The sequence below is a fragment of the Ptychodera flava genome, chromosome 9 (genome assembly GCF_041260155.1).
Source record: "Ptychodera flava strain L36383 chromosome 9, AS_Pfla_20210202, whole genome shotgun sequence".
NCBI classification, from domain to species: domain Eukaryota; kingdom Metazoa; phylum Hemichordata; class Enteropneusta; family Ptychoderidae; genus Ptychodera; species Ptychodera flava.
Window position 1 is genome coordinate 38293490 of NC_091936.1, and position 13876 is coordinate 38307365.

The 13876-nt window shown below is 36.3% G+C and overlaps 2 protein-coding genes across 2 annotated transcripts in view; one reads left to right on the forward strand and one right to left on the reverse strand.

The window, feature by feature from the left end:
• Nucleotides 1-10305, forward strand: part of LOC139140913 (CCR4-NOT transcription complex subunit 9) — an 11141-nt gene extending 836 nt beyond the window's left edge. The window contains exons 2-9 of the mRNA XM_070710393.1: nucleotides 391-524; nucleotides 3401-3521; nucleotides 3848-3935; nucleotides 5298-5404; nucleotides 6073-6168; nucleotides 6662-6760; nucleotides 7362-7453; nucleotides 8874-10305. Of these exons, the coding sequence (XP_070566494.1) occupies nucleotides 391-524; nucleotides 3401-3521; nucleotides 3848-3935; nucleotides 5298-5404; nucleotides 6073-6168; nucleotides 6662-6760; nucleotides 7362-7453; nucleotides 8874-9042 (906 nt within the window). The 3' untranslated portion in view covers nucleotides 9043-10305. The remainder of the gene's footprint in view (nucleotides 1-390; nucleotides 525-3400; nucleotides 3522-3847; nucleotides 3936-5297; nucleotides 5405-6072; nucleotides 6169-6661; nucleotides 6761-7361; nucleotides 7454-8873) is intronic.
• Nucleotides 10306-11096: 791 nt separating this feature from the next.
• LOC139140910 (uncharacterized) overlaps nucleotides 11097-13876 on the reverse strand; it is a 44415-nt gene continuing 41635 nt past the window's right edge. The window contains exons 15-16 of the mRNA XM_070710388.1: nucleotides 12586-13352; nucleotides 11097-12101 (exon numbers count right to left, since the gene is read on the reverse strand). Coding sequence (XP_070566489.1) covers nucleotides 12005-12101; nucleotides 12586-13352 — 864 coding nt within the window. The 3' untranslated portion in view covers nucleotides 11097-12004. The remainder of the gene's footprint in view (nucleotides 12102-12585; nucleotides 13353-13876) is intronic.

Here is a 13876-nt window from a genome sequence, read left to right on the forward strand (position 1 = left end):
GTATTAAAAGCTTTTTAAAAAGTCTGTGCTCGTCACATATAGGTGTACCAAAATAGAGTGCAATGTAGACAAACGACCAAAGTGGAGCTGAAATTATCGGAAAGCGCCCTCTCTGAGTACTCTGTTTCGATAGAGTACTCGGGAGGACAAGTGCAATCCAAAATTTGACAACAGGAGACGTGCGATTAACAGGGGTTAATGAGTTAATGGATATCTTGTCTACCAACTTTGTAAGACTTGTCAAATGGAAAGCCACAAACACTTATTAGTGCATAGCGTTTATATTTACCCGGCCAGAACATACAAAATTCAATTTACATACATATTCCTCCAGTTATCACGAATGATAAATATCATTGAAACCAATCCCTCATTTTTTCTTCATCCTAGAGATTAGGTGGCAATCCATTACCAACACCTGCAGTAACAGCGGCAATGGCCCAGGTTGACAGGGAAAAAATTTACCAGTGGATTGTGGAACTATCTAATCCTGAAACAAGAGAAAATGCCTTATTGGAACTCAGGTAAATGTGCATCATGGTTTTTTGCAGCCTTATGCAATGACCTAGTGGTCAGTCGATGAGATATGGACATGTATGGTAAGTCAGTGGCAGTCTTATTTATGGCCGGTGTGTCCACCAAGTCAAGTCAAATTGACCGTACCAAAAACTTCAGATATTGCATATCTATACATTGACTCAAATAGTTAAGAAAAGGAAAGATAAAAGCCTGTTTATGATGTGCTATACATGTGTACATAATAAGTACCTGAGAAGTTTGGTAAACTTCTAGTACACACATAATGTATACAGTGTATGCATAAATACTGAACAACAGAAAAATTTAGAAATGCAGGTCAAAATGTGGTCTATATGCAGTTTACCGCTCATTACTGTTTTCCTTTCCTGCTTACAGTCATTAGTTGCTTCAACTTGATTTAAACTGTTGAAGAAGACCTGTTCGTTTCTTTATAATCTTTGGTTTTGATTTTGAAGGGCAACCCATGGAATGAAGTGAGGGTACTTTATCCACCAATTTCATAAACCATGCACACTGATGGAGAAAACAACTTGCCCTAATGTTGGAACATTGTTAATTTTGTACAGGTGTATTACTTTGTGGCTGACAAAAGACATGTCAAAAATTCCCAGAATAACCACTGAACAAAACAAAAATAAATTTTTTAGACCCAGTCTCAATAAGAATGTACAATTTTACACCAACCATTTTACAGTATTAGACAGTGAAGCTACTGCAGTGAACTACAATAAAACTGCTTACTCTAATTAGTTTCAGCTGTTGCTAGCGATAACATTACCGGCGTCAGATGACACAATATCGGCTTTAACTCTGCATGTGGGCAGTCAAATTAGGGATAGACCATTAGATCTTGGGAGGGGGGTGGTCAAAAACAGAAAAAAAAATTTCAGAGCAGAAAGTTAGGAAAAAAAAATCTTCAAACTAGTTTGCAAAATAAAAAAAAAATAAATAAGAAGACAAAGGCGTAAAAAAAAAATCTGCAAAAGTCTTTAAAATTTTGAATTTTTTTTAGATTTTACCGACAGTAAGCAACTTTCTGTATTTTTAAAACATCCTCCCGGCACATTTTTAATTTTAATTTATACATTTCGAGTGACTGTATCCCTTATACTGGAAGTTGTGATTATCTTATCTTTTCAGGACTTATGTATTCTGATCACTTGAAAATTATGAAATTATAGAGCCTGTTTTCTACTTGTTTCCTGCGTACAAACCAAGCAGGTACACTAGGTAAAACATTGAAACTATGGTATGGTTGTCAAGACAGAAAGTTGTATTTGACTTTTAAGATCAAGGTAAACAGATGCAGGCCACATCAGTTTCATTTTTTCACAGCATTTTATTACAATGATGAATGCAAGAATGGGTGAACAAGTAGAAACACGTCAATAATGATAAAACAACATATCAAGTCATTATGCATTATTTTGCTTTTAAAAAGGCATTTTCAATTCTTTTTTCTCAAAAAACAGCCTCAAATAACAACAGCAACACATGTTTTAACATTCAACAATACACTACATAGAATGCCATCTATCAAACAAATCCCAACACAAAAACACATAAAAGGGTTGAACTTTGAAAGTTTCTCGATAGCAAATACTAAATAAATCTGCATGGTTAATCGTTTTTGTGTAGCAAATTTCAAAGAAATTGGACAAGCCCTTTCAGAGAATACAGATTTTTTGACCATGAATGGCATAAATTGCCCAAAAAGACAAATATTGAAATTTCAACACATCTATACACATCCAATCAATTTGGACATGCTGCTACAGAGAAATAGATGTTTTGATCAAAAAAGGGCAACAATTGCTCTAAAAACACAAATATGCAAATTTCACTATATTATTTAGCTTATTTTAGCTTCTCAGCTTGTCAAAATCAATTGTAAATCATGAGATATGCATGATGTTTGGTGGGGTGAATGTAGGCATTTCACCATGCAGTAGAAAGGGAAGCCAGGAAACCAAAATAGTCAATTTTCAAAACTATACGAAGCTACTGAGGAGCAAGAAGACCATGTTTCAGAGGAAGATGTGTACGGTAATCCGGAAAAAAATGCTCCCAAAGTGCCACCAAATAACACCATTTTTATCTCTATTTTTCAAAAGCTCCAATGGCAGGAGGGGGACACCCCCTCCTGACCACCCCCCTGCAAAAATACTCCCCAAGTGCCACCAAATAACACCATTTTAATCTCTATTTTTCAAAAGCTCCAACAGCAGCAGGGGGACACTCCTCTCCTGACCTCTTCCCAGTGACCGCTTGCGTGGCCGCTTGTGGTGCTTGGCACCACATGTTTGCCCTCTTTATCTCCAGACAGCGACGAACGAAAAAAAAATTATAAATCTGAAAATTTACTCTGAAAAAAAAAATTTGCACAGCTAATCTCAATTGGAAAAAAAAAATTTCAGAAATTTACAATAGTAAAAAAAAAATTTTCACAATTTCATTGTGACCACCCCCCTCCCAAGGTCTAATGGTCCATCCCTTAACAGAAACTGCCCAGTGTTATGATTGGCACCCTGTGTTTAAGATTCAGATACAATGTAACTTTACCATGCACTGGTTCATGTACAAATCTTGTTTATTTCAATTTCCCCAGGCACACTGTCTGCATGAGACATACAATTTTACTTGATGCTACCGCAGTGAGCTCATAAAAGTGTGTTACCTCAATAAACTACAACTTCCCCAGACAAAATGTCTGCATAGGACATACAATGTTGTCGATTTTGCCAGCTGGCTACAGCTGAAACTAATTAGTGTGAGCAGTTTTATTGCAGTTCACTGCAGTGGCTTCTCTGTCTATTACTGAAAATGGTTGTACTTTAATTTCACATTATTTCCTATCTAGTAAAAAACGGGAGGTTGTTCCGGACCTAGCTCCCATGCTATGGCACTCATTTGGTACAGTGGCTGCATTACTTCAAGAGATTGTTAACATTTACCCATACATCAACCCTCCTCATCTTACAGTAAGTACAACATGTATTGATGTTGCTAAAAAGATGCATGTACCATATCAATCAGACATTTTACCTAAGTTTTGAGATTTCCTCATTGCTGAGTTTTTGCCAATAGTCTCATCAAGGTGTTTGTCTTTGTTATAAAAGCAGATGTGTACTAAGTATGACATAAAATAATACTGCTTTTTGTAAAAAATATGCAACGATGAGATAATTTTGCAGCAGCAAATTCAATTCTATTGGTTTTCCTTCTTTTTTTATACACCTTTGAAATTCAAGAGATGAGGAAGCCACTTTGATTTTGCAGTTTTAACATAGCTGTTATACTGTTGCAGGCACACCAATCAAACCGTGTTTGTAATGCCTTGGCTTTACTACAATGTGTAGCATCTCATCCAGAAACCAGATCAGCATTCCTGCAAGGTAAAAATCAAGTGTATATGCGATGAATGTCACATCACCCAATGACTTTCTCAATTTCAAAAACATGCATGCAAAGAAGCACACACAAACAATCCGCAAAACCCACAAACTCGTCTTTGCTTCTTACAAACTTCTTTGGTTCCATGGTAACATTTTATGTAACTTCATTGTGTAAACTTAATTGTTTTTCTACTGAGTTATATTTTGTCAGAGATTTTGTTTTTGTTTTTGCCCGAAGCATTTTAAAAAATATAGAAATTCCTGTGGGAAAACAATTGCGAATGGTCTGTTTTAATTTGATATTTTTAAAAAGACAGTGTGGGATAAGGGCTCATGAAAGATAGTTGAAGGTCATCAAACATTGCGTATACATGTATTTTTAATTAAATTCGGTCTTGTAATTGTGGTCTATATCACTGTGAGAGAAAATAACTTGACCCTTTGAGTGCTGTATTTTTTTCCCATCAAAATTTTAGTGCAATATTTTATCAATTTTTCTTATGATTGTGGGCCAAATGGACATCACATTGGATTGCCTATAGTTATTTATCAAAATTTTGGCAAAAATCTGAAAAAAAATTTACTTGGGTATATTTCATAAGGTAACAAAACTTGACGTTAGACTCAAAGGGTTAAACTACTATCTTGCCCAGAGTACATGTTTTCTCCCAAAGACACCTCACAAAAATATATTATTGAAAACGATAGCACTGATCGCAAATAACAACACTTTTCTCTCTCATTAATATGCATAAATAAATATTTGTCTGCATTTTCCGCATAAAAGACGAAAATAAAACCTGCGAGTGTTAGAATGGCTATTTAACGCCACACTTATTCGTATGAATGGATGACTGAGACTACAAGCTGCAACAACAGCCACGCATACAACAACAAAATTTGTCCGAATTTGAGCATATTTGTCGGAAAGTTGTGCGCGTGCAGCTATATTTAGTAACAAACCCGAAATTGCAATCAACGCTATTGACCATGTATAGTGTAACTTTTTGACTTCCAAAGTATCATTCATATTTAGACTGCTAATGGACATTGTACGGATACCATGTCCAGTCAAATTTCACTTGTAACAGCTAGTTCAATCTGCAAGTTTATAAAACAGGATATCTCAACCAGTTTCAAGCTAACAGCTATTAAATATACATGTAACCCTTTGCATAGATAGATTGCAGTTTGTGTCATATTTAGATTCTGTAAAATAATTTCTGTACATTATGACTTATGTATACATTTACAGCACAAACGAATAATGAATGTTGTTCTTGTACATCGAACATTACCATCAATTTATAAAAGTTGTCTGAACAAACATTCATATAACATTTTTCTATGATTATTTTACAGCCCACATACCTTTGTTCCTGTATCCCTTCCTTCACACAGTCAGTAAAACCAGACCTTTTGAGTACCTTAGGTTAACTAGCTTAGGTGTCATTGGAGCACTAGTCAAGGTAAGAATTTGACTTCACAGTACAGAAGTGATTGAGTCTGAGTAGAACAGTGAAGTACAGAGTGCCATAGACTGAATCCATTTGCCCTTATTTTTGGCCTATAGTTGCTATCTGTATTTACATTGTTTTGAGATCTTGGGATCATATGTATGTAAGCTCATGTATATGTATGTAGGCTCATACCGATAGGTCCAGCCCTCTACAGACAACTGCAATAAAAGTTGTCATATCTCAGTCTGCCAGAGGTGTAACCCTTTTGCAACAATGGTTAGGCATGTTCCTAGGCTATGGTGTCTCCTTATGAAGCTAGACTAATGTTGTGTGTGTTATGTGTACATGTACATGCAAGTATTGAGCATTTGGAAGAGTGTTATGTAGTGCTTGACACAGGAGGGTATTACTGGTATTATTCACAACTTTGGTCTTTGGTGCACCTGAAGAACAAAGCTGAATGTGCATCATGACAACAATTTTCATGGGGGGAGGGGCCTCTCGTTAGCTAAAGAACTGAACCACGTGGGGTCCAACTTAAATTAAAATTTAGCTTCAATCATTTTGTATCTAAATAAGAAGAATAAGAAATAATATTTTACTCTCAGAATCGATATTTTTCATTGTATAGTTTTTTTTGCTTGATTTTTGACAATCATTGATTTCTTCCATCACAGACCGATGAACAAGACGTGATAACATTTCTGCTTACAACTGAGATCATCCCATTGTGCTTAAGAATCATGGAAAGTGGTAGTGAACTCTCCAAAACTGTAAGTTAGTATAGAGTATGTGTACAACATGCACATTATCAGTGAAAGTAGGAAAAGTAGGTTTGTAAAGACCTGAGAATAGCAGACACTGTGGAAGGAAACGTTTCATACCTCTATGATGCACATTGTAAATATTCAGCAACACATCATGACATGAAATCTTCCACAGCTTGCAAAACAGGGAAACAATGATGCAATGCACTGATACAGTTCAAAACTACAGTCCTGATATGTGGTCACTTCAATGGTATTTTAATGTGTCCCATTGCGATGGGAAAATGTCAGAATTTACAGCGTAGACTCAAAGCCCATATGTTGGATCTGTAATCTATCTCAGGTGCTGTAAGGTTTGGTCTTGTTTTTGCAAATTGATGTGCAAATGCTTTTATGAATGGAAGTTCGAGAGAGGATAATTTTGCAAAAGCTATACACCATTCTTTGAATAGTTTTACATCTCTACAACGCAGAATTTTCCCTTATTTTTCTCTCTTAGGTAGCAACATTTATTTTACAAAAAATCCTGCTGGATGAAACTGGTTTGTCGTACATTTGCCAAACATATGAAAGATTTTCACATGTAGCAATGATTTTGGTAAGTGTTATTTCATATTTGTAGTGTGGTATTTCATATTTTAAACTAGACATAACCCATAGGAAACTAATTAAGTATATTTTGACATTTTTTGAAGATGTACATAATGTAGACGTACATCAGATATTAATCTGTAGTTTACAGGTGTAACACAGTGCTTCCTGTGAAACTTGGGACTTTGAAAAATTAGAACACCCTAACTTTTAGAAAGAAATGTGTGTTTCAGTGTACTGTGTTGCTGAATTTAATACCAATTGACTGTAATGCATAAAGTGTGTAACCATTTTATCAGGCTTTTCGAATACCTGTGTTTGTTTGAAAAACCTGTGTTTGTTTGGAAAGAATGACTGGTAAGACTGTGTGCCTTCCCTGCCAGTTGCTTTTATCAAAGTAATGAAATTTTAGACTGGTGTTTTGGAATTGGAACTGATGGTTGAATTGGAAAGAGTGATCAATACAATAGGAGAAATTAAATTGAACAAGAGCGTCCTGCTTAGGGTTTTTTAAGTGGATTCTTTTACTAGATTATGAAGTTAATCATATCAGTATGTGTCATTTCCTCAAGACTTCACTTTGATAACTATGTTCTTGCTTCTCACAGGGTAAGATGGTGTTACAACTGGCCAAAGAACCTTCCGCTAGACTTCTGAAACATGTTGTCAGGTGTTATTTGAGGCTGTCAGACAATCCAAGGTAGGTGTGACGTCATCAAATATTCAGTCTTAAGGTTTGATGTGGAAGGTTTGTGATTGCAGCATATCTCATGAAGGTATTCTGTGTGTTTACTTCAGTCTTGTCTTTTCAAGGTATAGATTTTTCAATTTGTTCCTGTAATTTTATGCTGATTCCATGAATTCCCTTTCCATGCTCTGTAAAGTTGTGTGACTTTCTTGCAGTGTAATGTACTACAGATTATAACATCTCCAATTTATATAAAAAGCCCTTATTGGTGACTGTGATTGCATTTAACCCTCTCAGGCCTGAGCTGCTATTTCCAGGGGTGATTCAGATATGTGAACAGAAAGTTTGCCTGGGAGGGTAACCATCAAACAGTGCTCAAATCATTGTGCATTTATTATAGATGTGGTATCTTACACTTCTTTTAAGAGAATCTTAACATACATGTACACACATACACACTGTTTGAGCAGTTCAGAACAGTGCGCCCACTAAGCCAATATGACACATCATGAAGGCAGGACAAACCCGCCTGATGCATTGAAATTACAAGTAATTTGATTCGTCACTGATGCAGTTTTATAGAAGTCTGGCAATATAAAGAAATGCTCAGTGGATTTATAATTTACACAGATAACATGTTTCGCAGCAGTTTCTGGTCGAAAAAATATCTGAGTATGTCATTTCCATTAGTCTCTGTGGCAATATTATGTGCCTATAATAACTTGTCACGCTGTTCAATCGATTTGGAAGTACTCGGCCATTGTTGTTTTCATTGTCTTCTTGCTGCTTCGCTCTCAATTACAAGCAATCAAAAAAGGCATATGATGATAGATGGCGCTATACCTAGTACTACTGACTTGCTTGTATGGTGTTTACCATCAGATTTTTTGCAGTAATCAGTTAACATGTATATTACATGTATTTGAAATAAATGCTTTCTCAGTTCTTTCATTATTACTCGTGCCTTGTATTGGGGTAATATCTAGTATTCTTGACCATTACATTAATTACAGTACACAGTTTGGTAGGCTGGAGGTGGAAATTCTTTAAAAAAGAACACCTAAAATTACCTCAAAAAGATTTTTAAAATCTTTTAGAATTTCACATTCAAATATCATGAGAATGCATCTCCAGCCATCCAGAAATGACCTCAGGTGACAGGGGGACACCCCCTATCACCCTTTCCCTGCACTTCACATTGTGAAGTGCGGCATGACGCTGCATGTCAGTGACTCACAGCAAATCAGGTTTTCTTCAATTTGACTCAAAAAACATTTTTTTCACCTCCCATCAGAGGGCGCATTGGTGAGATCATGGCAATACTTTCGTTGCATTCCTTGAAGTTGTTGATGACATCTTTTCTGATATGACATGATTTGTTTAGTCTGTCTGTGTTGATCTAACCCGATGAATGAACCCTATACCTTTACAGAGCAAGGGAAGCCCTGCGCCAGTGTCTGCCAGACCAGTTGAAGGACACTACCTTTGCTGCTGTCCTGAAGGACGATAACTCCACAAAGCGCTGGTTGGCACAGCTCATCAAAAACCTAACAGACACCAGCGTGGCCACTCCGGGGGGTATCCCTCTACCAGCCCAATGACAATGACAGAACTAGGGGGGTCTGCACGGCAACAGGTAGGATTGCTCAACTGACCATGATAAATTCTGGTTTCACAGTGGCTGGTTGGATAAACCTTGTCTACAGTACTGGTTCATAACATCTCAATGAAGATATCCAAGTGAACCTCTGCCAAAACTAAAACGGATATTTGGAATAGCGTGACTGTTATTATAGAATGTCTTTCTTAATTTTGGTAACATTGCCAAGCATGACAGACTGAAATATTTTTTTTCACATTATTTGTTTGCACAAAAACTTTGCCTGCTACTTCACTTCCAGTGATTTTCGAACAAAGAAGTTTCACAAAATTTTGACAACACATAAACAGCTCTCGTACTTTTTGGATGCATTTTTGCCAGCAGAAAGTGAGAATGCTGTCTATGACATTGGATGCAGTGCAATACAGATATGGGTTCAAATCATGGGATGCATTCTACAATGATTGACTGCAGATGTCACATGAGTACAATGTAAATAATTTATCTTACAGTTTATATTCTTTTTGTGCAAATACACGTGTCATTATATTTTGTCAGAACTGTTAACAGCAAAATATTTAGTCTGTAGGAAATGTCAACCAGTACGATTTGTAGCTACTTGTGACAAATGGAATTTGTTGCTTGCAGGATTATTTTAATCTGCCACCAGAGGGCTCTGTTTAATAGCAAATGTCTTATTGATTGGGAGTGATCACACTGGCAAGATATGCATGTACTCAAGTAGAATTCCTAAAAACTTGGACATGCCCAAATAATACACGTATTTCAGTCCTGAGTTTGAAAATTGCCTGTCTCTTTTCACATATGACAGCAAAAACAATGCTTTATCAGTTTTGAGTACCTACCGGTATGTATTTGTACACAGTATCATGACTGTCAGCGAATAAACTATTCCAAACTCAGCGACAGTGTCTTAAATGGTGAAAAATTCAATGTGTTACCCTCAAGAGGGTAATCATTGCATTATTGTAGTTGAAAGCAAAGATTGAATATACAACTAGCATCACTCGCTAACCAAAACTTCACATTTTGAGGAATCCTGAAACGTTGCCTGACCACACTGCCTACAATATTAAAATTCACCATTGGATTTTCAGCCATACCTTGTCATCTCAAATGTCAGGTATAGGATCCCCTTAAAAAGTTAAAGTATTACCTTTGTTGTATTTCTGAAGACCTTTTGCATTTTTCTTTCCAGTTTCTGTACACTTTCCAGAAATAAAGCAATATTTTTGTTAACCAAGTCAGTTGTGTACTGTGAGTCCTCTATCAGAGCACTATATTACTTGGTATACTCTGCTCACATTTGTTTTTGATATCATATCTCTTGAAATGTGGCGTTGGACAATAACCAATACACTTTAAAAGCAGTATTTCTCATCAAAGGTGGCATGAACCCTCCCCCAATACTATATATTTCCTAAAGCAGAAAATGAAAAGTTTAGTATGATAGCAATCAGTGCTGTCCCCAGAGCAATTATAGAGTGGTAGCTGCCACTCCTTAATGTTTGGTAAACAATAGAAACTAATTACCATAACAATTACATTTATTGTTATGCAAATTAGTCACCAATTTTCCAGAAAATCTTGGGGAGAACACTGGTAATAGTTTCCTCAAAGGACGACGGAGGTAAAAACTTCAATTTTGGTATTCATAATGAAAATTTCAGTCAGAAACTAGATGCTACTCAATGAAAGTAATGTGTCATTTGAAACTAGAGCTTGTGTAGAAAAAAAATTTGTTTTGCTTTGTCTATTGCATTGTTGATTGTTAACAAAAGTTTACAACTCCGGCATGTACTTTCTGTAATGTGCAGGGTAAACAGAGTGATATGAGATTCAAGCTAAGTAAAGATTGCATACATGTAGATAGAACTCCATCCATCTTGTTAGCGCCACCCTTGTCAGTTTATTGAAGTTATCAGAATATCAAGTAACAGAGGACTCCTGTTCTGTGTTGCCTATCATTGTGTGTACACATACTCGCCTTGCGTCCCAAATTTGTAATAATAGATTGAAACAAATACAAAAATGTCCTTGGATAACAGAAACACTTTTAATTGCATGAATTCTGCCTTTACAAGTGATATCAGTTAATTCAAATATTTACATTTCATTTCAATTTGGCAGTCTTCATATTTATAAAATATGTGCCAATTACTGTACACTGGCCATGCAATATATAAGTAGAAATCTTGGAAAAAATGCACATTTATTTCTTGAAAATATACATCTGTGCATTTCTTCGGATATACACTGCATCAGCAGTCTAAATACTGAAGACAGTGAGTGGAAAACTAGGCTGTTACTTGAATGAAAATGTATACACCCAGTAACATTGATTCAGAAATACATATTCAAACCTGACACAAACAACATGCATGTACAATCTATCACACCTCATGCAGTCTGGGGAAAAATCCCATTAAATATAGTGAAATTCTCACACAAAATATATATGCACCATGAACTTGTCAGAAAAGTATTTGAAAAGATATGACTGTGTCAAGTTCTGTATATATTGGTAATGTTTGGACTTTTAAGTTCCTGCGCACTGAAAGTTCAGGTGGGGCTGAATCAATGCAGTAAATGATTCAGATGAAAAAAAAAACCTATGTCATGTTTGATTTGTTTTGTATTGCATACAAGTACACTCAATTGAAAGTCTGTAAATGTATATCCAAACACATCATATTCATCAGTGTATAAAAAACTATGAGGATGCTGGTCTTCAGATTGTAACTTGTGTGAAAATTAATACACATTTATCCGCAGGATAGTCACGGAGCCTTGTTTATTAATTCGATGGCCCTAGGCTGTGGTGTTTTTTAACTGTAATCTTGAACAGAAATCACTTCCTGGTAGAGCTCTTATTTCATTTGGCAACTGTTAAAGTATGTCAAGGGTAGAGGCACAGTGTTTTTATGTACTCTTTGGACTATTTAAAATTTTGAGGTGTCATTTCGCCTTGCATTCCTTGTCAGGATGTTATGCAGACTGTCTGCTGAGTTGTACATAGCATGTCCATTGACAGTACCCCTGTGAAAAATATATAAAAAAAGTTATGGGAAATCTTTAACAAAGTATATAAAGATCAGCTGCAGGTATTCTGAAATAAGTCATCTATGATAAAGCCATTATCAAATATTCTGTATAAATCCATAATATATCATGAGCACCCTTCTTTTCAATACAAATTCTACCGTTACTGTCATTGTTGATTTGCTTATTGGAACTTCTTGGGAGAACTTTGGTGACTTCAGGAAATGTTGACATACATACATTAGGTATTCAGTGCGCCCTCTATTAGTCAGCATTGGAAATACCTTTGACTCAAAAGTTTCTCTTTGACTGAAGAAAATTTCACATAGTGCATACATATCGGTATTGGGTTGACTCCTGTTAATTTTAAGAAAGTTTTAAGTTCACTGAAAATGCTGAAATCTCAAAATTAAGAGGATACACTGGTTGCAAATTCAGAAACAAGTTTAATATCATGTCAATGAAAAGGATATTTTTTTACCTGTTAATAGATGCAAGTTCATATGTATCCAAAGGATAAAGACCTGTATCCAGTTTTCCCTTGACTTGTTCTCTCTTTTTAGCTTCTTTTTCAATGTCCAGATCTTTAGCAAATACACTGTATCCATTTCCTATTTTGTCTGGACGGAGTGATGCAATTTTGGGTTCCCAAAGATGATTCTGCATCAAGTTCCTCTGGTTAGCATCTTCTGTCAAGTCAGTGGCCGCTACATCCGCAACGGCTGGCTCTGAAGTGACTGTGTTGGCTGTCAGCGGCACGCTGGACGATCTGATGTGTGCTGGTGTTCCACGACCCATGCCGGGCGGCTGGTGAGTAGCTCCAACAGAGGTGTTTCCAATACTTTCATTTGATGAATTGTGATGGCCGTTGTGGTGGCCGTTCAGCAATGCCTCCTGCAGTGGGTCTGTTTGACGCATCGACTTGGCATTTCTCTTGCTCAGAGATACCTGTGTGGGTTCCATGTCAGGTGGTGGCTGGCCTACACTCTGTTGATGCCAAGTCTTATCATAAGGAATGACACTGTCGTCATTTGACAACACCGACATGTCTATCTCTGAACTATGCCTTACCAACGGGCCAGGTTGATCTGTTGTCTTTGGGTTTGATGGGGAATGTGGGTCTATCGATGTCTCATCTTTCAGGTCTGCCTGGTCCTTTTGTCCATATGTTGGTTGAAGTAAGAGGGCTGTTCCAAGATCTGGAAAAATTGCTGACACTGACAAATCCGGTGAGTCCTTCTCTTCATGCTGGAAGAAAACGAGGGAAAAGTGTGGTATTTTCAGATTTGTGTGGTAATTTTTTACTAACCGTTTGAGTGCCAAAGTGAATTTTTGTTGCATTCATAAAATATACCACAGTCAATTTTTTGCAGATTTTTGCCAAAATTTTGATAAAAAACTGTAGCCAATGAAATGTCATGTCTACTTGGTCCAAAATTATCAAAAATATGACAGAAAAATTGATAAAAATTGGAAAAATGTTATTGTAAAATTTTGGTGGAAAAAATTATAGCACTCAAAGGGTTAATGTAAATATTACAAAGTAACTCCATGTGCAAGCCATGGGTCTTCCTTATTGCTTGTTTTCAGATTTGTTGTATTTTACTGGAAACAGAACACTACAGATACATCTTCATGCATCTCTTGCAAATGATTTTATTTCACCTCACAGTACAGTCATCACATTTGCTTGTGAATTCATGACTGTGAAAGTTAAAAACTTACTGCTTGAACTAACATTGCTTTCAGTAATCAAATTATCAGACTGATGC